This window comes from Pinus tabuliformis, chromosome X (genome assembly GCF_031772625.1).
Source record: "Pinus tabuliformis cultivar Carrire ecotype Pingquan chromosome X, CPIR1, whole genome shotgun sequence".
Lineage (NCBI taxonomy): Eukaryota > Viridiplantae > Streptophyta > Pinopsida > Pinales > Pinaceae > Pinus > Pinus tabuliformis.
Window position 1 is genome coordinate 1093132086 of NC_142308.1, and position 23140 is coordinate 1093155225.

Sequence of the window (23140 nt, forward strand, 5' to 3'; positions counted from 1 at the left end):
GTACTAAAGCCACACTTCTTCCTTATGCTTCGACTTGTCATCATGGTCGTCACTTGCACTTGATCAAGACAATCCTGCAACTAGCCTCTAAAGCCATACTACTTCTCAACTTGCCAATCAAGTTGTAATATACTTGGCCTCTGTAATACTGAGTGCGACAAATGTCTGCTTCCTGCTCATACAAGAGATCATAATGGAGCCCAAACTGAAACAATATCCTAAAGAACTTTGTCTTCTACACTTTCTGCCCAATCTGAATTTTCAGCTATACTTCATTTGTTTGAGACATATCTCAAATCATAATTGACTGTGCCATATCCAACTGTGTCAAGTTGGTACTCCAACACATGTTAAGCTGCATGCCTTGGCTTAACCATAAACTGATTTGCTTCCTTCACTGGATCCATCACCACAACTGTTTTCATGTCACCCTGACTAGGCGCTCCCTCTCACACGGAAACATATCCTATTGTGGTGATCCTGGCTGCTCCTATAGCCTGATAGACCATCATCTTGAACTTAGAGTTCAATTCCCTCTAAAGCTAAAACAAGGCTTTCTGAATACTCCCTTTGTTACAAAAGTAACTCTTTTTGCCACAGCTACTCCCTATGACACATGAGTCATGTTGACCACACTTTGTCAATAGTCCGAGGATGCAGAATGCAAAGATATGAAGAAATTTTTTCAAAGTTCAAAGTCATCAACCAACACTATTGTATCATTGTAAACCCAATTTTTGCAAATTGTATTGTAAATGATGCTAGTATGACTGTTTATTTATGTAACATCACCTAGGTAAGCTTTTAATTTTGGCAAAGAATTTCATCCTAGGAAGTTCTTTTAACCTCACCGAATTATGTGTGATTCTAAACACGAATAATCAACAGAGTTTTTCTTCCAGCTTAAACCCCAAAGCTAGGGTGGAGTTCTTTTACAAGGTCTTAGGTGAGTCTTAGTGTTATATTGAGTTTTTGTAAAAGTGTGTTTGGCAATAATTTAGGCACATTTGGCTAAATTATTTTATTACAAACATACTTGGTATATACAAGATCATATTGTGTTGCAGAATTGGGTAAATTGTTGAGGGCATGAGTCTAAATGTGTTTTCCCCTTTCAAGGGTTGATATTGTAATAACTTGATGTAAAAAATATTTTAGTGCATGATGCCTCATATTTAGACACCGTGGCTAGAATATTTAAGGGTGGAAAAATTATTAATCCCCTCTAGTGTCAATTAATTAATTTTGTTGGCTAAATTAAATAAAAATCGTAAGCCATCATTTTGAGTAAAAAATAATTATAGAGAAATTAATTTTTTTCCAAGTGGAAAATAATCAAAAGAATCGTGGGTCAAAGGAAAGTCAATTTTTGGAGGTCCTCCACCAAGAGAAAAATTGATATTTTAAGAAATTTGAGCCTTTGAACCTTGGTGGTTAAGTCAAAGTCAAATTTTTGAGGAAATTAATCCAAAATATTTATTTTTGGATTAATTAGAAGTGGGTTTTAAGAAAAATTCGAATTTTTCCTCAAAATAAAAAATTCGATGGTGGAGATTAAAAGATAATCAAACTGTTTTCAATGATTGAGATTATTTTGACGAGGATCAAGCCAACTAGCTGTTATTTTCCACTTGGAGGGGTTTCTCTATATAAAGAAACAATGTTGTGAACATCGCGATCAGGATTAAATCGGCGAGGGTCTGAAATCGGAAAAAATCGGGAAAATCGGGAAAAATCGACAAATACAAAAATATTCATTATTTTTCTATTTTTTTAATATCTAAAGCATCCACAACATAAAATAAATGCATTGACACATAAATATGAAAATAGAACTAATATATAAGATGTGTAATATCATGTCTAGTGCTACATCACACATAACAATGAATCATGTCTTGAATACTAAGTCCTGAGTCCCAACTTAGCCTCAAAATATCAACAAAAAATATAATAATGTATCTCATATCATGATTCATAATGTCATATACAATGAAATGAACCAAATAACTAATACTATTGATTTCCTCTGCCCCTCTTGCGAGAAAATGTAACAGCTTTCCCTCTAGATGAAGAAGGCGGTGGGGCTGGCAGTGGACTCTGCTGTGCTCTAGAAGTTGAAGAACTAGGAGCTATAGGAGGTAGACCACGTCTTCTACTTGTGACAGGGGTAGGTGGTGTCACCTCCTCCTCCTGTTGCTCCTCCTCCTCCTCCTCCTCCTCTACCCCCTCCACTACCTCCTGCTCTAACCAATCAGAGGCCGACTCCATGATAGGCCTCTCGGCCTCAACCCTCCATGCAGTGGTGGTGTCAATCCCAATGAGATGGCCTCCACATTAGGTGTCCTCTCAAGTTGCCTCACCCACAATCGAAGATTGTAGTAGATGTAGACCATGTCATTAAGTCATTGGGACTCCAACTTGTACAAGGGTCATAAATTAATAAATTATAAATAATAAATTAATAATTATAAAAAATTATTATTTAATGAATTCAAAAAATTAATTGGAAATTTGGAATATTTTAATTTTTAACTTGTTGCGCTTCTTGGTGTGTATTTTTTCAAATACACTCCAGTTGCGCTCGCATCCCGAGGAGCTACATGTTTGGCTGAGCACTCGAATGGCAAGCCTTTGGAGATTGGGTACTCTGCCACCATAGCTTCTCCACCATGCATCTACAACAAATAAGATAAACATAAGAAAAAAATGAAATTTGAAAGTTGAAGCAAAGTATGAACTTGAAGAGACAATGAAATTTGAAACAAACTAAAGCTTACCTGGCATTTTAGTCTTCCTATCCACAACAACCATGTCAAAGCTAAATGTGCCACCTGCCATCCTGTATATCTCCATTTCTTTGGAGATTTCTACATGTTCTGCTGGAGATGGCACCATCCTCTGAACACAAGTGAAGAATCCATCTATGACTTCAACATCAAATAAGAAACCATAGGGGATGCGGAGTTTAGGTGGACCTCTGCAGCATGAATGGGACGATGGAGTGTATTGTTCCATCGCTCATCAATCACTTCCCATAGGAGTTGTTGTTTTTCAAACCCCTCATCCCCCTTATCATCATAGTAGCTCCGAATGGATTATTTGGCCCTATCCATGGCCTCATACAAGTAACCCATTGCGGGTTTGTCTCCATCAACTAATCGAAGAACCTTTACCAAAGGTTTAGTAATGCTACACACCTCCTGCACTCCCGCCTAGAAGCTTTCCTGGTATGAAACTAACCTGCATATGGCCTCTCCCTCTGGTTTGCGGCTATATGCCAAAGCACACCACTCCTCTGAAAGAAACATTCTCTTCACATCCCACATAGAATTCAAGAGGGATTGAAGAGATATGAAACTGGTGGCAAACCGTGTAATGGCAAGGCGCACCAACTCCTTGTTGTTGGTGAATGTTCTCATAAAATGAAGCACAGATGCATGATTATATATAAATTTTGTAATGTTTTTTCATGATTTAAAAATATCCTTGACAAAAGGATTTTTTCTTATGTCCTCCAACAACAAATCAATGCAGTGTGCAACACAAGGTGTCCAAAATAAGGTAGGATGTCTTTCCATAAGCATCTTTCCAGCAACAACATAATTTGCAGCATTGTCTGTTATGACTTGGACAACATGTTGTGGACCCACCTCATGAATGGACACATCCAAAAAATCACATAATAACTCTGCATCTTTGATATGTGCGGATGCATCAACAAAATTTCATAAACATTGTCCCCTTGGGACAATTAACCTAGAAGTTAATAAGACTTCTACCCTTTTGATCGGTCCATCCATCTGACATCACAATGAATCCTATGTGTGCCCATGATTCCTTAAACTCCTCCAATCTCTTAGTGCAGTCAACCTTTTCATTTTGAAGAATGTGCCCTCTAAAGTCATCATATGAAGGGACTTTGTACCCTAGGCCAACAATAGCAATAGCATCAACCGTGGGCTGGAAAAATGGATTGTTCCTGGCAATGCTGAAAGGAATATCACTCCAAAGAAGAAACTTGCCCAACAACTTGTCAATTTCTTCCTTCTCCCTTTTTTTAATAATTGACGAGATAGATGGTTGTGCACCAGGTGTGGTTCTAGGAACAAAAAATGATGAGGTAGCTACAGGGTTGGGTGTAGATGTTGATGGTGAAGTAGAACCAGTACCACTCTCACGGTCACCTCCCAATCCTGACACTCTACTCCTTGCTATTTGACTCTTCAGAGCTGCCTTGGACAATTTGGTTGTCTCTATTTCTTCCAATGATTTGAGGGCTCTTCAGATGATTTTTGGATTTGTATTTGAGCAAGGCCCTACCTCATGTCCAGGAACTTGTGCAAGGTGATACTTCAATCTGTATACCCCCCTGTCATATGATGTCCACATAACTTGCAAGTCATATTTGATCTGTGAAACCCTTCATCAGGTTCACCAAATTTCCACAGAGTGTCCAATTTCCTTGGCATGTTTGTAACTTTGTTGAATCTTGAGTTTTAATGTAAGATTGAAGTTTAAAGTTTGAACCTAGGGCACAGGAAGAGTTGCAAGTTAAACAAATGAAATTAAAATTTACATACAACATTTTGAATTTTTGACCCAAAAAAAATCCCGAACTCAATGCAACAATAATGACAGAAAAAACGCATTCAAACCCAAGCAAAAATGATGGAAAAAAACTAGGACACAAGAAGAAATTAAACAAATAAAACTGACAATCAAGATTTTGCTTTTTTGACCCAAAAAAACCCTCTCCACTAAATGCAACAAAAATGAAAAGAAAAACACACTCAAATCCAAACAAAAATCATGGAAAATAAATGGGTGATAGAAACCCAAGGAAAAATAAGAAAAAAAGGGCCAAATTTGATGCCCATACTTGAAAACCACACTTTGTTGAAGAAACTTGGTCCAAACTTGATTTTTTTTTTTGCTTTGGATGCTAAATTCCTTCACTTTTCTCCTCTCTTGCCCTTGTAGATGAGTTCTCCTCCTCCTTAGCTCTCACTCTTGCCCTCTGTCTGCAAAATGAGCAAAAAAAAATCGAAATTACCTTTAAAAGTTCGTTGTTTTGCGCCTCGAGAATTTTTACTGATCGGATCGCGATAATTGGGTACATTGTTCATTGTTAAATTGGATATCCCTTGTGGATGCTATTGTACCTAATGAGCATATTGGTGATTCATTGATTATAATATTGAAGATTGCTAATTGTCTTAAGAAGCATTGATCTTGTCTTATTTGTCACTTGAGCAATTATCTATTGGTAATACCGACAACACTTTCTGACACCTTTTTAGTTTGAGCACTTCCTCTTGTGGTTGAGATTGTCATTCATTTATTGTTTAAGTACCTTATTGTTCATAATTGAAAATCATTATAATCAAGTACTTAATTTTTTTTTAATAATTTCACCTTAAGAGCACTCACATTTTGCACTTGCATCTTAGGATTAGCCTCTTGCATTAATTAATTTACTTCCAAGCATAAGCTTGGTCGATAGAGATATAGGCCCACCTTTCTCATCTAGCTTGAGGAGTTTAGCACCTCTTTAGTGGTTAACACGGTGACCTTGCAGTCGTCAAAGCCACAATCTCTGCAGTGCCGAAGACATCGGGTTGTTAGAACCTAAGGGAAGGTATCGTTAATCGCTTGCTTACCCTTGCCTTTTCTCTCATAACCTACTCTAGGGACTAGCTTCAAAACAATTAAGAGAAAGGATACATTTAGAATAGGCATATAACTTAAAATAAACCAAGATTCTGCATCTCACCTAGATTGTAGGATTTACATCTCATTTAGGATAGTGAAGCATCCTTAAGCAAACAACTGTTCATTCGGTAACTTGGTAAACAGTTTGTTTTAAGCAAGTAATTGACTCTATTCAAGGCACCAATCGTCCACGATAATCTAATCAAACCATTTAACTTGCTAATTCAATCAAGTTGCTAGGCCATTCAGTTGTGTCTCCCGGACTTTTTGGTTGCCAACAAGTCTCCCATCTTCACATTTCATAGGGACTACCCCCCATAGCTTGTTGTAGGGAGATAGCTAGAACGGAGAGGGCGGGAATCAAAGTGACAGCTCCCATCTTGAGCGTTGTCGCATCTTGCCTGTACGGTTTGGGCGACAAGAAGTTCTTTTGCTTCCACCAGAGATAAATCAAATAGGATCAACCTTGATCCATCAATCCAAAAATTCCAAGCACACCGTGTCTGCTTGTAATCATACAAAGCCTTCTTCAATCACGAGACTTCTTCTCATGTACTTCAAAGCCCTAAGGTAGCTCTATCTACACTTCTTTCTCTTCAATTACTCCATTGAGAAAAATGATCTCTGATTCTCTACATCCACCTGATGCAATTTTCAAAGCAATGATAATAGTTCTAATAGAAGTAAACATGACAACTGGAGCAAACGGTTTGTCATGATCCTCTCCCTCTTTTTGGAAGAACCTTCTATTCTCAACTCTCGCTTTGTACTTGTCTATGTTGCACGCTATATCTTGTACATCCATTTGGAAGTCACCATTGACTTCTCTTTTGCACAATCAAGGTATGCTTGACGATCTGCTTGCTCCCTCTTAACTCGAATCTCATCTAGTACAATATCTTTCAATACACATCACTGATTTTGGAAAAGTCCTCTTGTTACAGACTTTGCTTCGTTCTTCCATCTTCTGCCTGAGCCTTGGCATCCTTCACTATGTACATACAATCCTCACTAAGAGGTCATGGAAGAACAATTATAACCAAGCAAAAGGAAACAAAGACAAGAGGCTAACTAACAGTAAAATAGTAACAATAATAATCAAGGAAGAGAGATATAAGGTACTTATCTTTTGAGGATTATAGGAAATGTTAGCTCCCTCTTGATTTTAGCCTTCTTGCATCCATCTTGCAACTTTATCATCCTCGCTTTCCTCATCAACATGATGCCATTCCTTCCTTGCATGAGTTAGGGTTTCTTCTTTTTGCGGAAATGTTAATCTAGGGTTTTATCTACAAACCCTAGGATTTTTACATCCAAGACTTTTAGTCTTCTAGGATAAACCCTAGTTTCATTTTACACCTCTTGCAAGTCCAACAAACTTTGTAATGTGCCAGTTCTCCTGTCCATATCTTAGTAAACAATCAAGGATATATCAATCTTAGGCAGGATCTCCCTTTCTCAAGAGAGCATACTTGGTCACTGCTTCAACATTACTTGCAATGATACTCTCGCAAATATGTATTCTTAGCTAAACATTGATTTTGACTTTTCAATCCAAGAGCTTATCCTTTATCAAGTTTTGCAAATCACTTATCTTTCTTGAGAGGACTTCTTCATTGTAAGCTTGTCATATTTAATGAACTTCCTTCATCAAAGTGTGTTTTCTTTAGAAACGTATTAGTGACATTGATCTTTTCCTTATTGCCTTGATGTGTAGAGTATTGAGTATCCATATAACATAGGTCATACGTTAGCATCAATACTGCATCCTCCAGGATTGTAGTGAAAAGTTCATGATCCGGATTTAAACAGGAATGCAACAAATTATAGAGATAACCATAAACACAGAGATGCAACGGAAATAATACTTCATTTCATTAATGTAAAAATACTGAAATATGCTTACAAACAGAAATGGAAATAAACCAGCTAGGGCGATAGTAGCTTATCTCTAAGAAGAGATGTGGCGGCTACATGCCTTTGAACTGCCTTACAATGAGGCTCCAGGGCCTTTTTGTTATTGAACAATAAGAGCAAACCCTAAACAACAAAAACCCTAACCTGAGGAGATGTAACACCAAGAGTTTATGGGCCACGTTGGGGTGAGTTGGACAGCCAACTTCCCGGGGTTGTGACTTGGTCATATTATCTCCGTTTGACGTGCATGATAACCCGTTGGAAAGATCTCTCCGAGGACTACGACGGAAAAGACGATTTTAGACAAAAAATCGCTAGCGGTAGATTTCCAAAAAAAACACCAAAAAAACATCGTTTAGGGCCTCAAAACGGCTCCGGAAGTTTAGGACCCAAAAAACTGCTAAAAATAGTAAACTGTGCTACAATTAAGGAAACTGAAAAACTGAAAGAAGCAATGGTGGGGGTCCAAGTGGAATTGGCGGGTGGCCATCAATATCCACCTGGATCATTCCTCCCCCCTTAGGAAGCAATGGTCCCCATTGCGTTGAGTTCCTCCATGAGATGAGGAAACTTTTGCTGAACTTGGTCCCTGGTGAGCCACTTGCCCTGGTGAAGGAGTTGGTCGGCTTTGACAACTCGATACAGTTGGATATTCTGCTGGCGAGTGTGCTTGATCTGTGTGTCCATGATCCGATCAGTTGCAGCTTGTTCCATGCAATCTGGATTTAACTCTGTGGGTGTGAGATGTTCTGCAATGTCGGATGTGTCTAGTAATGGTGGAAAGTATGGCCGAAGGCGGTCCACATTGAACACTAGGTGCAGGCCAAGGAATGGGGGAATGCTAAGCTCAAATGCATTGTCTCCCACAACCTTGGTAATGGTGTAAGGACCATATCGGAGTGGTCTGAGTTTCCAGTAGGCTCTAGTAAGGCATTCCTTTTGCAAATGCAACTAGACTTTGTCGCCCTCCTGAAACTTGTGTGGCACCCCGATGTTGATCATGTCGCTGTTTGTACTTGGCATTCGATTTCTCCAGAATGTCATGGATTTGCTGGCGAATATTTTGGATGTGCTCAATGAAGCTGTTTGCCTTATCTGTTTCGGACTGAACATGAGCCGAATCTGTGTGAGTAGCTGCAAATGGCATGGCCACATTAATGGGACATAGTGGCTGGAATCCCAAGCCCACCTGAAAAGGGTTGTGGCTAGTCGAGCTGTGGAGAGCTCGGTTGTAGTTGTGCTGAACATAGGGTTGGCTCTCGTCCCATGTGCGTGGATGCTTTGAGTTGTACATGCGTAGAATGTGTACGATCATCCTGTTGACAACCTTTGTCTGGCAATCAGTTTGAGGATGGAAAGTTGTGGACGGTGTTCAGCATCTACCAAAGACTGGACCAAAATGTACTGAGGAACTTGCTGTCCCGATCTGAGATGATAGACTTTGGGATCCCAAAGTGTACCCACACTTGTTCAAAGAAGAATTTAGCAGTGGCTTCGGCTGTGATATTCTTCTTGCAGGGTGCCATAATGGCCATCTTCGAGAACCTGTCGATGACCACAAAAACACAGTCGTTTCCATGCTTAGTGGAAGGAAGGCCTGACATGTAATCCATGGAGATGGATTCCCAAGGTCGACTAGGGGTAGGTAGCGGGGTATAGAGGCCTTGCTTCTTGATGGTTGGTTTGGAAATGGCGCAGGTAGTGCATGATCTGATGTACTTCCCGACATCCTGTCGAAGATTCGGCCAATAGAAATACTTCTGCAGTACTGCCACCGTTTTCTCGACCCCAAAATGCCTAGCAGCCCAACTGTAGTGTGCTTCCCAAATCATCTTGGCACGCTCGCTTGAAGGAACACAAAGGTGATTGAGGTGGCATAAAAGGGCATCCTGGAGGTGAAAATCTAGAACACTCTGACCCTCCAAGAGTGTCTGGTATGTGTGGCCGAATTCTGGGTCGCTTTTGTAGAGAAGTGGCCAATCAGAAGTCTTGTGCCCACAAGAGTTGAGCACGGTGGTTAACGCCATGATCGGTGGTCGACTAAGGCAATCTGCAACATTATTGGTGCTGCCCTTCTTATACTTGATATTCAAATGGAACTGTTGCAGGTATGTGGACCACTTCTGATGGCGATCATTCTGCAATTTCCCTTGGGTCTGTATGAACTACAGGGGTCAATGGTCTGTGTGGATGACCATTTCCTTCCCCAAATTGTCGGCAGGCCTGCACAATGGAATACATCTTTGTCATAAGTGGGATACTTCCGGACTGTGTCTGAAAATGTCTCACTGTGATATGCCACTGGATGCCTGTGTTGAGTAAGGACTACCCCAATAACATAGTCAGAGGCATCTATCTCGACCTCAAATGGTTGTTGCAAGTCTGGTGCCGAGCAGAGGTGATCTTTCAACTCTGTGAATGCCTTCTGTTGAGATTCAGACCAAAAGAATTTTACTTTCGCTCCTCCCTTGGTGACTTGACTCAAGGGCCAAGTGATATGAGAAAATCCCAACACGAACCTGCGGTAGAAGTTGGCAAGACCTAGAAAGCTGCGGAGCTCTGTCAGAGTGGTTGGAGATGGCCAATCTCGAATGACTTGGATCTTGGCTGGATCCACATGCACCCTTTGTTCATCAATAATGTATCCCAGATACTGAACCTGGGTCATGCCAAAAGTACATTTCTCCAAATTGGCACATAACTTGTGTTGCCGCAGGTTTTGGAGAACCTGTCATATGTGGTGGAGGTGCTCTTCCCAATTCTGGTTGAAGATCAGGATGTCATCTAAGTATACCACTACAAATGAGTTGGTGAATGGCCGCAAGATGTCATCCATTAGCCTCATGAAGGTTGCAGGAGCATTCGTCAATCTGAAAGGCATAACCAACCATTCGAAAATGCCCTCCTTGGCTTTGAAGGCAGTCTTCCACACATCGGAAGGTTCGATTAGTACCTGGTGATATCTTGACTTCAAATCAATCTTGCTGAAATATTTTGCCCCCTTCAGTTGGTCCTGGAGGTCATCAATCTGTGGGATCGGATACCTATTACGGACAGTGATCTTGTTCAGTGCTCGATAGTCAATACAGAGTCTCCAAGTCCCATCCTTCTTCTGTACCAACACGATCGGGCTCCCACAGGGCGATGAACTCAGACGGATGTGACCTTTTTGCAGCAGCTCCTGAATCTGCCTCTTGATTTCATCGTTCTCCAGAACGGAGCGCTGATAGATTGGTCCATTGGGTAGTGGTGCACCTGGGGTCAAATCGATGGAGTGCTTGACCTGACAGTGCAGAGGAACCCCTGCGAGGGAGGTGAAGATGTCCTTGTACTCCTCCACGACCTTGTCCATCTGTAGTTGTCATGCGGAGGGGCCCTGTCTAGAGGTCGTGGCCACCGTCTTCTTCTTTCCTTGAGGGTGTATCATTAGGAAAACAAATTTCCCGGTTTTGGAAATGAGCTTACTGCATTGTTTTGCAGTAACCAAAGAGATGGCGGTAGGCGGTGCTACCTCCGGTATCCTGTACAACTTATTTCCCAAAGTAACAATAACAGCACGGGGCCTTGATTCATACACAACATGTCGCTTCCACAAGTATGGTTGTCCTAATAATACATCACAAACTTCAAGGGGAGCAATGTCACACAATACCTCATCCGTGAAGGGCTTGATGTTGTATGGAAGGCGACACTGCTGGCTCACGCAAAGATCCCGTCCTTGGTGAAGCCACCCGATGGTGTACGGTTGTGGATGTGCTGTGGTCGGTAAGCCCAGCCGCTTCACAACCTTTGCCGAAATGAGGTTCTTTTGGCTCCCGCTGTCGACAATGAACTATAGCGGGGAGCCCTTTACCCACATCTGGGAGTGGAAGAGATGCTCCTCCTCCTCTAGATCTTCGGGTTCCTCCTTCTGGATCTTTGTGGTGGCAACGGTGGTGTTGGGCTCCGCATCGATAATCTGCTTCCCTTTGTCATTCCCCTTGTTGGGTTCTGACTCAGAGTCGGAACATGCATTTGATTCTGAAACCTTTAGCTCGGCCACTAGTGACTGCTTGGCCCAACACTCACTTGTGTTGTGAGTGGAGCTCTTATGGAACTCACACCACTTTCCCGTGTCCTTTTTCGGCTTCGCGGTGCTGTTCTTTGCTTGCAGCTTTGGCAGGTTGTCTTGGGCTGCCCCGCCTTGGCTTTGTCCTTTGTTCTGCGGTTTGGGGGCACCTTTCCCTTGCTTCGGATTTGCAGATCCAAAGTCTCGCTTCTTCTGTTTAAACTTTTGCTCGACCTTGACGGCATATCGGTATGTCGTGCCGAGCGAGGAGATGTTCAGGAATTCTATTTCTTCCTGGATGTACTTGTGCAGGCAGCCGCGGTATTTGAGTACCAAATGCTACTCCGAATCCTTGATACCCAACTTTGTGCGAAGGGTATGGAAAATATTGGTAAACTCCGGCACATCTTGGTCCCTTCCCTGCCGCAGCATGGTCCACTTTATGTATTGATCCTCATAGCTTTCGACAGGGTAGTACTGCTCCTTGATGGCATCCCGGAATGAATTCCAAGTGGGTGCGGCTGAAAATAGTGAGCCTGTACTTTCATCCTTCTACTCGCAGTAGGTTTCCCACTAGTCCTTGACGTGGGGGGCTGCTTTGAGAAGAGCGAAAATAATCTTTTCCCGACTGGAAAAATCATGAACAGAAAAATAACCCTCTAGCAGATTTAACCATTTATTGACGGCATTTGCGTCTATCTAACCCTCGAATATGGGGATTTCAAAATTAACTTGTACCTTAAATGGTGTGGCGTTTTCAGAGTAGCTGTTGAAACCCGATGCGTCGCCCTTGAGTAGCCGCTGAAGGATCTGGGCAAAGTTGTCCATCATCGTGTTCCTTTGTCGCTCGAAGGCTTCTTCGAACAAGATTTTGATAGGATCTCCTGCCCCCTTGTCTTTCTTTTCATCCGCCATGGAGGCCGTCGGGATTTGTGAGGCTGGTCTTGCAAAGGTTCGACCAGTTCAAGCCCTAACTCCTTATATCCCGACCTCGTTGGGGACATGCAAAGAAAAACAGAGAAAAAAGCAGACCGCTCTGATACCACTGATCCAGATTTAAACAGGAACGCAACAAATTACAGAGATAACCATAAACACAGAGATGTAGTGGAAATAATACTTCATTTCATTAATGTAAAATACTGAAATATGCTTACAAACAAAAATGGAAATAAACCAGCTAGGGCGATGGTAGCTTATCTCTGAGAAGAGATGTGGCAGCTACATGCCTCTGAACTACCTTACAATGAGGCTCAAGGGCCTTTTTATTATTGAACAATAAGAGCAAACCCTAAACAACCAAAACCCTAACCCGAGGAGATGTAACACCAAGAGTTTATGGGCCCCGTTGGGGTGAGTTGGACAGCCAACTTCCCGGGGTTGTGACTTGGTCATATTATCTCCGTTTGACGTGCATGATAACCTGCTGGAAAAGATCTCTCCGAGGACTACGACGGAAAAGATGATTTTAGACAGAAAATCACTGGTGGTAGATTTCCAAAAAAACTTCGTTTAGGGCCTCAAAACGGCTCCGGAAGTTTAGGACCCAAAAAACTGCTAAAAATAGTAAACTGTGCTACAATTAAGGAAACTGAAAAGCTGAAAGAAGCAATGGTGGGGGTCCAAGTGGAATTGGCAGGTGGCCATCAATATCCACCTGGATCAGTGCATGACACAAATTTAAGAGATCGTAGTTTCAACATTTTGCTTTTGATACAATACAACATCTCTAAGGAAGAACACAGGTCCATTCAACGTTCAATACCAGCCTTATCTTGCCCAGAATATTGTTGAGAAATCTAGGGGCAGCTAAATAGATGGTTAGTCTTACTTTGATAACTGCTTGTGATGTATTTTTACTTAACTTGATTAGTTTTTTCTTTCACTTGATTAGTATTAGTGTTCTCTATCATCAGACAACTACCAAACAAATGAGACAAGAGGACACAAGATATAGGCTATAAGCCAGGGCCAAAACCTCTCCTCTTGAGAGGAAAACCCACAAGAACTCTTCTCTTCTTATAGAACTTCAAATGATGAATTCCAAGACCTAAGACCCTTGTCAAAGACCCCTCCAAGACCAAGTCAATCCTTCCTCCTTGATGAGCTTTCCTTCCAACAAATTCTCTAGCAACTTCGACCCTAGCAACTTCTACAACTTCAACCCTAGCAGTTTCTTCCGCAACTTTGACCCCCAACAGTTTCTTCTGTAGAAATCTGAGCTCTTGCACATGTGACAAAGATGGTGATTTCTTCTTTGCTTTTCCTTCGCTTGATTTGGTTCTTTCTTCCAAGGAATTCAACTTGCAAAGTATATCTATTTATGCCCAAACTCGACTTCTGCAATTCGGTATAACTATTGCAATAGGGCAGTCACAGGGTTCGGCAAACTTGAAGGTTTAGGTTCGAAATTCGGCGAACCTGGAAAAAAATTTGAAATTCATTCAGGTTTGCTAAACCTGAAAGTCGAACCTGAACGGCGAACCTGAAAGAATTTGAACCTAATCGAACTTGAAAATCGAACCTTAAAATTCAAACCTGAAAAATCGAACCTGTACGTATTTTAACGCGAATTTCAACGGTTTTTTTTGAGGTTCGATGGTTTTTTTGGCAGTTTTATTGAACATCTGCATCTGCATGCTCAGATTTTCTGCATGATTTGAAATTTGAATAATGGGTCGATTTTTACCTATGAACATTCATGCACTACAGCTGAAATCGAGGAACTATCTTTTTTGAAGTTCCTATGAAATTTACCATCAGGCCAAAAGCCATCATGACTCCCGCATTCGATGTGCAGCGAATGCTACAAAATTATCTTACTGAGAAACGCCTTTGGTGCATACCTGAAATGATGTGACATTCCTACAGTAAACTCGGCTGAATCTATTGGTATAGCAATGATGGATATCCATATTAAATGGAAAATCAACACTTGTACTAAATTGTTTTCAAATCGGTTTTGGCTCATTGTTCTCATGTAAAATCTGTGTGTACAATTTGTCATCTAGAAGTTCCAAACCCTTAGCTTTCATCTCTGTGAAAAGATGGCATGCTTCTTCCTCTAGGCCTACTTTGTGACAAATCCTGATCAAATACTCATAGTTTACTGAATCCAAATTGGGATCCGTTCCACTCTGTTGAATCAGGAATGAATATGCTTCCTCAAAATCTCTGTCGAAGAGGATTCCCTTAAGGAGATGAGCATAAGTACCATACAGAGGCTTAATCCCTTCTTCTTTCATTTTATCCAAGAACTGAAGTGCGCCTCCAAGCTTCCTTGTCTTGCAAGCATAATTAATCATTATATCATATGTAAATGCATCCGGTTGGTAGCCACTGTACAGTGTCATAATACATCTAACAGTGGCCTAAAAACTAATCAGTCGTCATCTTATATAATTGGAAGGTTATTTGCATTGTTCAAACTTTAACTTAGTACATTGTTTGGCATTTTATTAAAATTTGGAGGACTGCTAAACTAATTAAAGGTCTGATATAAATACTGAAAAGTCTGGTAATAAACATAGCACTGAGCAGTGGTATGATTCACCCATTTTTATTTATATTTGAATTTCACTATTTTATCATTTATTTAAATTCAAATCTTAATATGCCATTGCCAACAAAAACGCAGACATATTTGTATTCATGTGTTTATGGACTGATTTTGAATTTTCTATTATTTTGTCATATATAGATATATATATTGAAAAATATGTATAGTGGAACCTAATGCCGAACCTCATTCGAACCTGGTCGGAAAATTCGAATTCGAATCGAACTTAATCGTTGTCGAATTCGAATTCGAACTCGAACCGTGTGACATAGTAGGTGCCCTAGACGACCCATATATGGAATTGCGTTGTAACTGGTTAACAGTCACATTCCAGCTCATTTTTTTCAGCGGAATGCCACATGGTTTCCCATGTGTTCCCACTTACTTTAACATACATGTTTTACAATTTCTCAGATCCGATTGCGGATCATGAATTTAGTAGCAACATTGAAAATTGAATGCACTGGTTTGGAAATTTCTATTTATAATTTTCCTGGAGAAATATACTATCTCACTTGTACACGCAGGATGGTAAATAACTAGTGGTAGAAATATCTGATGGTAATTTCAAGGACGTTGATTGGATTTGATATTAAAAACTCTCTGGAACTTGAGTTTATACAAGAACATATAAGAAAAAATGTGTGACCAGAATTTTGGATCTGTTCAAAGTTTCCATACAAAGTTTCTAGTGCACACTCCACCCATACACATGGACATTAAAGAAATTTATATTTTATATTTCTAACATATATAATTAATTCACTCCAGCCATACTCATGGATATTGAATATATTTATCTTTTATATTTCTAACATATATTTAATTCAGGCACCCATACAGGGTGAACCAAAACTTTGGAGGTCCAACACCATACTAGAGACTACATGCAACGGTATATGTCAATATCCAGCTCAATAGTATTGCACAAAATTCTCAGAATGGTGTACAAGGAATTGCAATTTTAGTAAATTAATTTCTGTATTTCTGTATTTGTTGGCTCATTTAAGCACAGTTCTGTCTGCAATATTGATTCGTAGGGTGATCGTTGTTAAAAATTACCAAGTTGTGTTTACATGTTGATTTGCGTTGGTTGTTTGTCTTTTCAAATCGTGAATCAGAATTTGCATTATAAACATTACCTACCATTTTTAGTTTCGTTTAAAATCTGCTCTCCGGTGCCTGGAGTAGCTTCTACAGCTATAGAATCTCCTTCCTTGAAGGCCTCCATATAACTGAGGCAAATCCTAAAAGAAATACAATACTAACATGGACCATTTTAAGTCGTCATTCTTAAAATTGTGTCTCTTATCAGCCTGCTTTTGTTTAAAGGGATGGGAAACATGTTGCACCGGGAATTCATATTCGGGTAATGTCAGAAAAATGGATCCAACTTTTAAATTTTCGCTTGATACACTTACAAATCTTGGCCCTTGGGTAGAACTTAAGAATTTCATATTTTTTTATTGGCAGTTGCTCTGGCAAGGCTTCTGTTTCCCTTGGAAGCAAAACTAGCCATGGATATTGCACAAGTGGATTCAACTTCAGAGTTCACGAGTGTTGGAGATTATAATCCTGCTTCAGGGAACCGAAGGACCAATGTTGATCTTAATGAGACACCTATTACGATAAAAAAGGAGCACCTTTCTAGGTTTAAGGCCCTCTCAAAAACTGGTACGTCGACTCTCAAAGTTCATATCCCTTTTTGTTGTATTTGGTTGTTATCATGAAATGGTAATTTCGCTTATGCATTTGGTCATATTGCAGTTGAACTGGGAAAGCGCTTCTTTCCTCGCTGTTCAAACGTCCTCAATAAGATTATGGATGATGACATGTCAGAATTTACTTGCTTGGAAAAGGGCACTTCAGAAGAACGGAGAATAAAAAGACAACGGTATGATGAGCTCAAGTCTATGTTATCAGAAGCATTCAGCAAGGATAAAGAAGAATTTGAAAAATCAGGCATGTCATCTTCATCATCATCCTCACCTCTAAGGGATTGTCAAAAGCATAAAAATGCTAAATGGTAGCTGGAGTTACAGGCTGTGATCTAGGCATTGAAAATTGCTGAAATGACAGTCTGAACGCTGTATATGATGTTTGTAAGTGTGAGCATGCATCAAACAGGAAGTTGGGCACATTTATTCTGCTTTAGTAAATTTCGTGAGATGGAGATGTTGAAACTTGAAATAGTGTCCACTCAAAGGATTTTTGACACTATTTTGGGGTATCAATAGTGTGTTTCCCCCTCCATTTGTTCAAGGATAAATGTTTTTTTTTTTATTGATAGAGAGCTATGAACCCCATCTCTGCATTATCATGTCCCACCTCAATGTGGGGAGTCATCAAACTTGGCCAATAAACAAGTTATTATAGGGCTTTATGAGCTCTGGGGTTTGAACCTAGGTTATTTGCATGACGACACACAATCTCAACCACAGACCACGGCCTGATGGATGTGTTTCGCTCTCTCTTAATCCTTGAACAAGAAAATATTTCTACCCTTCACAGTTAGCAGCATTTCAATGTTGCAAATTTCGGTAGTGTTCAGCAGAGTTGTGATGGTCTGAGTCTCTGTGCAAAAATGATAAATGGTGAAAGGGTTCTGAGTTGCAAAGGGAACTGCGCAGCACATGACAGCTAAAATGCATTTTTTTTCTACTTTGTAGCTTGGAGAAAGAAGATAAGCAGGAGGTTTGGTGAGCTAAAAAAAATTTCCTAAGAAATTGAAACCTCATATTCATGTGCTGAGTATAGTTTGTTGTTCACGTTGGAGCTATAATATGTGTATGTAGGTTATGGTTCCTCTGGAGTTAAACCTGTGACTAGTTCCCGGAAAATGGCATGTGCAAACTGTTAGACCAAATCTCCTTCTTCAGTAGCTCTGAGATTGCAAATATGCACATCATGTATTTATAGTTTCTTGATTATACACCTAGTAGGGTACTGGAAGAGGTCTGAGGTGCCCGGATAAGTGAATTGTATTCTGCCTAAGTTTCTTGGTTGAAAATTGTGACATTTTTGGACTTGCAGGAGTTTATTGCTTGTCAATCATGCCCTTCGGTCTACCGACATCAAGGTTGAACTTCATAGTAAAGGCATGTCCAATCTTGTAGTCTTGACGGTGGGTTTAGATTTATGTATTTTTGGTCAGTTCAACAATCTTTTTGTTTGAATAGTCGTGATTGTAATATCTTGTATGTGCATACCTTTTTTTGTGCGAGATCCATGGTTGGCTGAGCTGTAAGGAGTAAAAGGAATGTTTCCATGACCAATTTTGACCAATCATGAGTGCATGACTAAAGATTGGGTTTGAGTCTTGACGATAGCATAGTCAATCCCGTTTTGGAAAAGAAAAGTTCATAGGAGTCAAATACTAATTGTTAGAATAATGCAGGACAAAGACACATTTGAAACAGCTTACATATTGAGCCGAAAACATCAAGCTTGAATGGTTGTACGACACATTCACAAAGGCTCTCCTCTTTACATCTCGTCATCTCGTAGCCAATGAATGACTCCAATAGAAAGTTGATTGTGATCAAGTTAAGAATTAGCACGATATGCCTTGTATAAAGGTCTATGTTGACGTTCTAGAGTTCTCATTATTTGAGTCATTGTTTCATTCCAAACTCATCTTGGTCCTTGTTTTTGTTAATGGTTATTTGAGTCATTGTTTCATTCCAAACTCATCTTGGTAATGATTTTTCCGAGGTAAAGTTTTTGTTATTAGTCTTAGGGATGTTAAGCCATGGGGCTCATCCCTAATAATAAAGGGAGAAGGGGAGAAGTGAAGGGGAGAAGTGATTAGAGGAGTTGAAGCCTAATACTAGAGCTCCATGCTAACTCATTAAACCAAAGAAAAAGATTTTTTGACTCTAGAGCAGAGATTGCCAAATTATCTTGTAAAACTGAATGTGCAAATCCAAGTATTATCTTGTAACACCTCTCTTGGGATTTCTTTGGCCAATTGTGTTGTTGGATGTCAATTGATCTTCTATGGTTAGAGTTAGTTGATTAATACCTAAGCTTAACCAATGAAGGTACCAATTTAATCCCCTGATCCAAATTGAATGACTAAGATCCAAAATAATTGAAATTCCCTTCACTTAAAGTCATGGTTCCTCTATTTGTATGATGTAATTATTTGAATTCTATTGTACTTATATTTTCCTTGGGGAAATTTTTGAAACATTTTCAACAATATTTTTTCCCTAGCATGAGTAGTCCTTATCTTACCCTTTAAACAAGGATGGACTAGTGAAGGCTTTAAAAGACATGGAAAAAGGTAAATCCCAAAATTTGGATGGTTTCTCATGCAAATTTTATTGCCATTATTGGATTGCCTAAATTGCTTAGTGATGTCAACTACATGGTGAGATGTTAGTATTTTTTTGGGTTAATTGGGCTTCTAGGTTCCAAAGTGATGTTTTAGGTCTAAAATTAGTTGATCCATACATGCTCAATCAATACAACAATTTAATCCCATGATTGAAATTGAACAACTAAGATCCAAAATGATCATAATTATCTAACAAATTTCTAAGTATAAGCAGTCCTTGTCTTGTCATTTTAAGTTTTAACAAGGATGAACTACTAAAGGCTTTAAAAGACACGACAAAGGATAAATCCCCAAGTTTGGAAGGTTCTTTATGCAAATTTGATTTGTCATTATGGCAAGTAATAGAGGATGATTTATTGATGGTGTGTCAAGAGTCCTTGTTAGTGTGGGTTATACGATAGAATACGTTAATGTCACACTATTTAAGTTAATTCCTAAAGGTTTTGAAAATGATATAATGAGGGGTTGGTGACCTAACCTTGTTAAAAGTCTCTTACAAGGTTTTAGCTAGAGTTCTTACTCAATGAATCAAGAAAACAATTACAAGGATAATTCAATGTAAATAAACAAGTTTCATAAAAGGATCATTTCATCTTTGGTTTTTTTATCACAACTTATAAAATTTTATCATGGGAAAGAGAAATTGAGCAAAATTTTGTTTTCCTCAAGATTGATTTCAACAAAGTTTATGGCATGATTGAGTGGGATTTCATCCTTGACATGCTTTAGCAGCTAGGCTTTGGTACCTAAGCATTTTTGAGCATGTAATAAAATTTCTTTTCAAATTCCAACATTAAAGTTTACCAATGGTATTCTTTTAGAGGTAATCTCTTCTCAAGGATCCATTTGTTGAGTTTTTCCTCTAGCCCCTTATTCTTATGTGATAGCAATAGATGCATTAGATTATCTACTTGTGGTTGCAAACATAAATGAATATATCTAAGGTATTCTTCTTTTGGATGATAGGTAATTACTTATCGCGCATTTTACAAACGATTCCTTTGTTACCATAAAACTATTGAAATATGGCAACAAGAATATTCCAATTTAATTTGTCCTTGAATTAAATTGTGAATTAAATCGAATTTAGTCTTAACAACTATTTGGAAATAATTAATTAATTTATTTTAAATTAATTAGTTGGAGAAATTCAAGTTGGAAGTCTTTCTGAAGTCATGCAAGAGTTATCCCTTAAATTAAAAAGATAAAATTGAGTTATATTTGAGTTGTAATTAGTTAACTCAATTTACTGAGTTAAGGCCAGTTAAATTAGTTACAAACTGTTTGAGGAACTAATAGTGAGTTAACAGTTAGTTGATGCATTAATGCACTCAACTAGTGCTACTCTAGTTAACTAAGATTCCCTCATCAGAAACTCATGCATGTCTATTCTGAGAAAGACCCAGTTGAGATTAATGTTGAAGGACAGTGTACTATCAGTTGCATGTGTTTTCTCATGGAGAAAATTCATGCATGCAGTCAAGGATTCATCCTTGAGGATTGCGTAGTTTTGAAGGTTTGTTTTTCCACTTGGTAATAGGCTAATCATCCACAAGGAACAGTGCAAGGAAATAAGAGCTTGGAAGGTAGAGAGGAAGGCTGGAGAGAAGCCAAGATTGCCTGTGAGCAACTATGAGGATTGTACTAAGAGCTGACTAGTTGTGAGAGCTAAGACTTTGTATAATTCCTATGTATTTCCACCATGTATGATAATACAATAGTGTGGGGTTTTTATTTGATACTTTCACCCAAGTATTTTCATACGTATTGTGCCATTGATTCTTCTTCTTTTGGTTATATTGTTTAGCTCGATCTTTAAGCTTCCACAAATTGATAGTAGAAGTAGGTTATAGTATTCTGCTTTGATTTATATTGCATTATCGGGTTAACCTATCACAGATTTTCTACATGGTATCGACGCTGTGAATAGTACACAGAGAAGAGAATTCGAAGTTTGAAATTCGGGGTTGTAGGTGCAAATCAAATTCATATCATACTTCAAGGTTGGCCAATGGCGTTCTATGGCTTGAGACTCGAGTATGCCTTGGAAGGTAGCTCGAATTACATAGCATGGAAAGATAGAATGGAAGCTGTATTAGAAGACAGTGGCTTGAGGGAATTCATTGATCAAGAAATCCCAAAGCCAGCTTCAACTAATGCACAAGAGTTGGCTGAGTGGAAGAAGTGTGTGGCGAAGGCTAGATAGATCATCCTTGAGGGAGTTCGAGACCATATTGTCTCGAGTCTCCATGGGAAGGATACTCCATTTTCAATGTGGAAGACATTAAAGGACCTCTACCAAAACAATAATGACCAGAGGAAATTGGCGCTCAAGAATAAGCTTCGAAGAATCAAGATGGAGAAGGGCGATACTATTTCCACATATCTGAACAAGCTCACCACCTGCAGAGATGAGTTTGGCAGTGTGGGAATAACTACTGCCGATGATGATATGGTGAGCCTCACTCTCCTTGGCCTTCCAAAGAGTTGGAATAGCTACCAGGACTCTGTGAATGGAAGGGAGAAACTGTCGGATTGGGAACGACTATGGTCGGATCTTATGCAGGAGGAGATCAAGAGCACACGAGATGGTTCTTCATCCAAGAATGATGATGAAGAAAATATGGCCTTAGCAATTAAGGCAAGGAAAGGGAAAGGGAAGGCTTCCCATTTCAAATCGAATTCTTCTCATGGAGGGAAGAAGGGTGACATGTCTAAAGTAAGATGCTTTAATTGTCACAAAATGGGACATTATGCGACTAATTTCCCATCGAAGAAGTCCAAGAAGGGATCCTTGGAAGGATCAGAAGGTGAGGCATTAGCCTCTCAGTTTGAAATGGACTTTATCCTCATCACATGCATGTTGTCATCGATGATGGGTTGTGTCTGGTATCTTGACAGTGGAGCCTCATTCCACATAACCAGTGATAAAAATTTATTCAGTGTCTTGGAGGAGAATGACCTCAAGATGCGCATAGAGATGGGTGACAAAGGAAGGTATAGTGTTTCAGGAGTGGGCACGGTTTCTTTTGAGAGGGAGCTCCTCTCACCTTGACAGATGTAATGTATGTGCCTGGACTGAAGAAGAACTTGGTATCAGTCACGATGTTGGAGGACAAAGGCTACGATGTTGTCTTCAGTAAAGGAAAGGCGTTCCTAAGACACATAGCCACGGGTTAGACCAAGAGGATAGGGATTCGGGTGAAGAATCTCTATAAACTAGAGGTAGATGATTGTGCAGCATTGAGTATGAAAGCATAATTGGTGCAAAGCCAAGACATTGGCGAGTTGTGGCACAGGCGGTTGGGCCATTTGCATCATGGGGCTTTGAAGATAATGCAGCAGATATCTACAGGACTTCCCAAAGGTAAACTTGAGCAAGTTGACACATGCAAAGGTTGTACCTTGGGAAAGTACACCAAGTCTTCCTTTCATGATCGAGATAGTCGAGCAGAGGTTATCTTAGAGCGAGTTCATATTGATTTGTGTGGACCATTCTCGACAGCATCCACAACAAAGCAAAGATATTATGTGATTTTCATTGATGACTATTCTCGTA

The 23140-nt window shown here is 39.6% G+C and overlaps 1 protein-coding gene across 1 annotated transcript in view; it reads left to right on the forward strand.

Moving 5' to 3' along the window:
• The window catches only part of LOC149143634 (BTB/POZ domain and ankyrin repeat-containing protein NPR1-like), a 172468-nt gene extending 154051 nt beyond the window's left edge, over positions 1–18417 (forward strand). The window contains exons 3-4 of the mRNA XM_089446213.1: positions 16713–16913; positions 17007–18417. Of these exons, the coding sequence (XP_089302339.1) occupies positions 16713–16913; positions 17007–17269 (464 nt within the window). The 3' untranslated portion in view covers positions 17270–18417. The remainder of the gene's footprint in view (positions 1–16712; positions 16914–17006) is intronic.
• The last annotated feature ends 4723 nt before the right edge of the window (positions 18418–23140 follow it).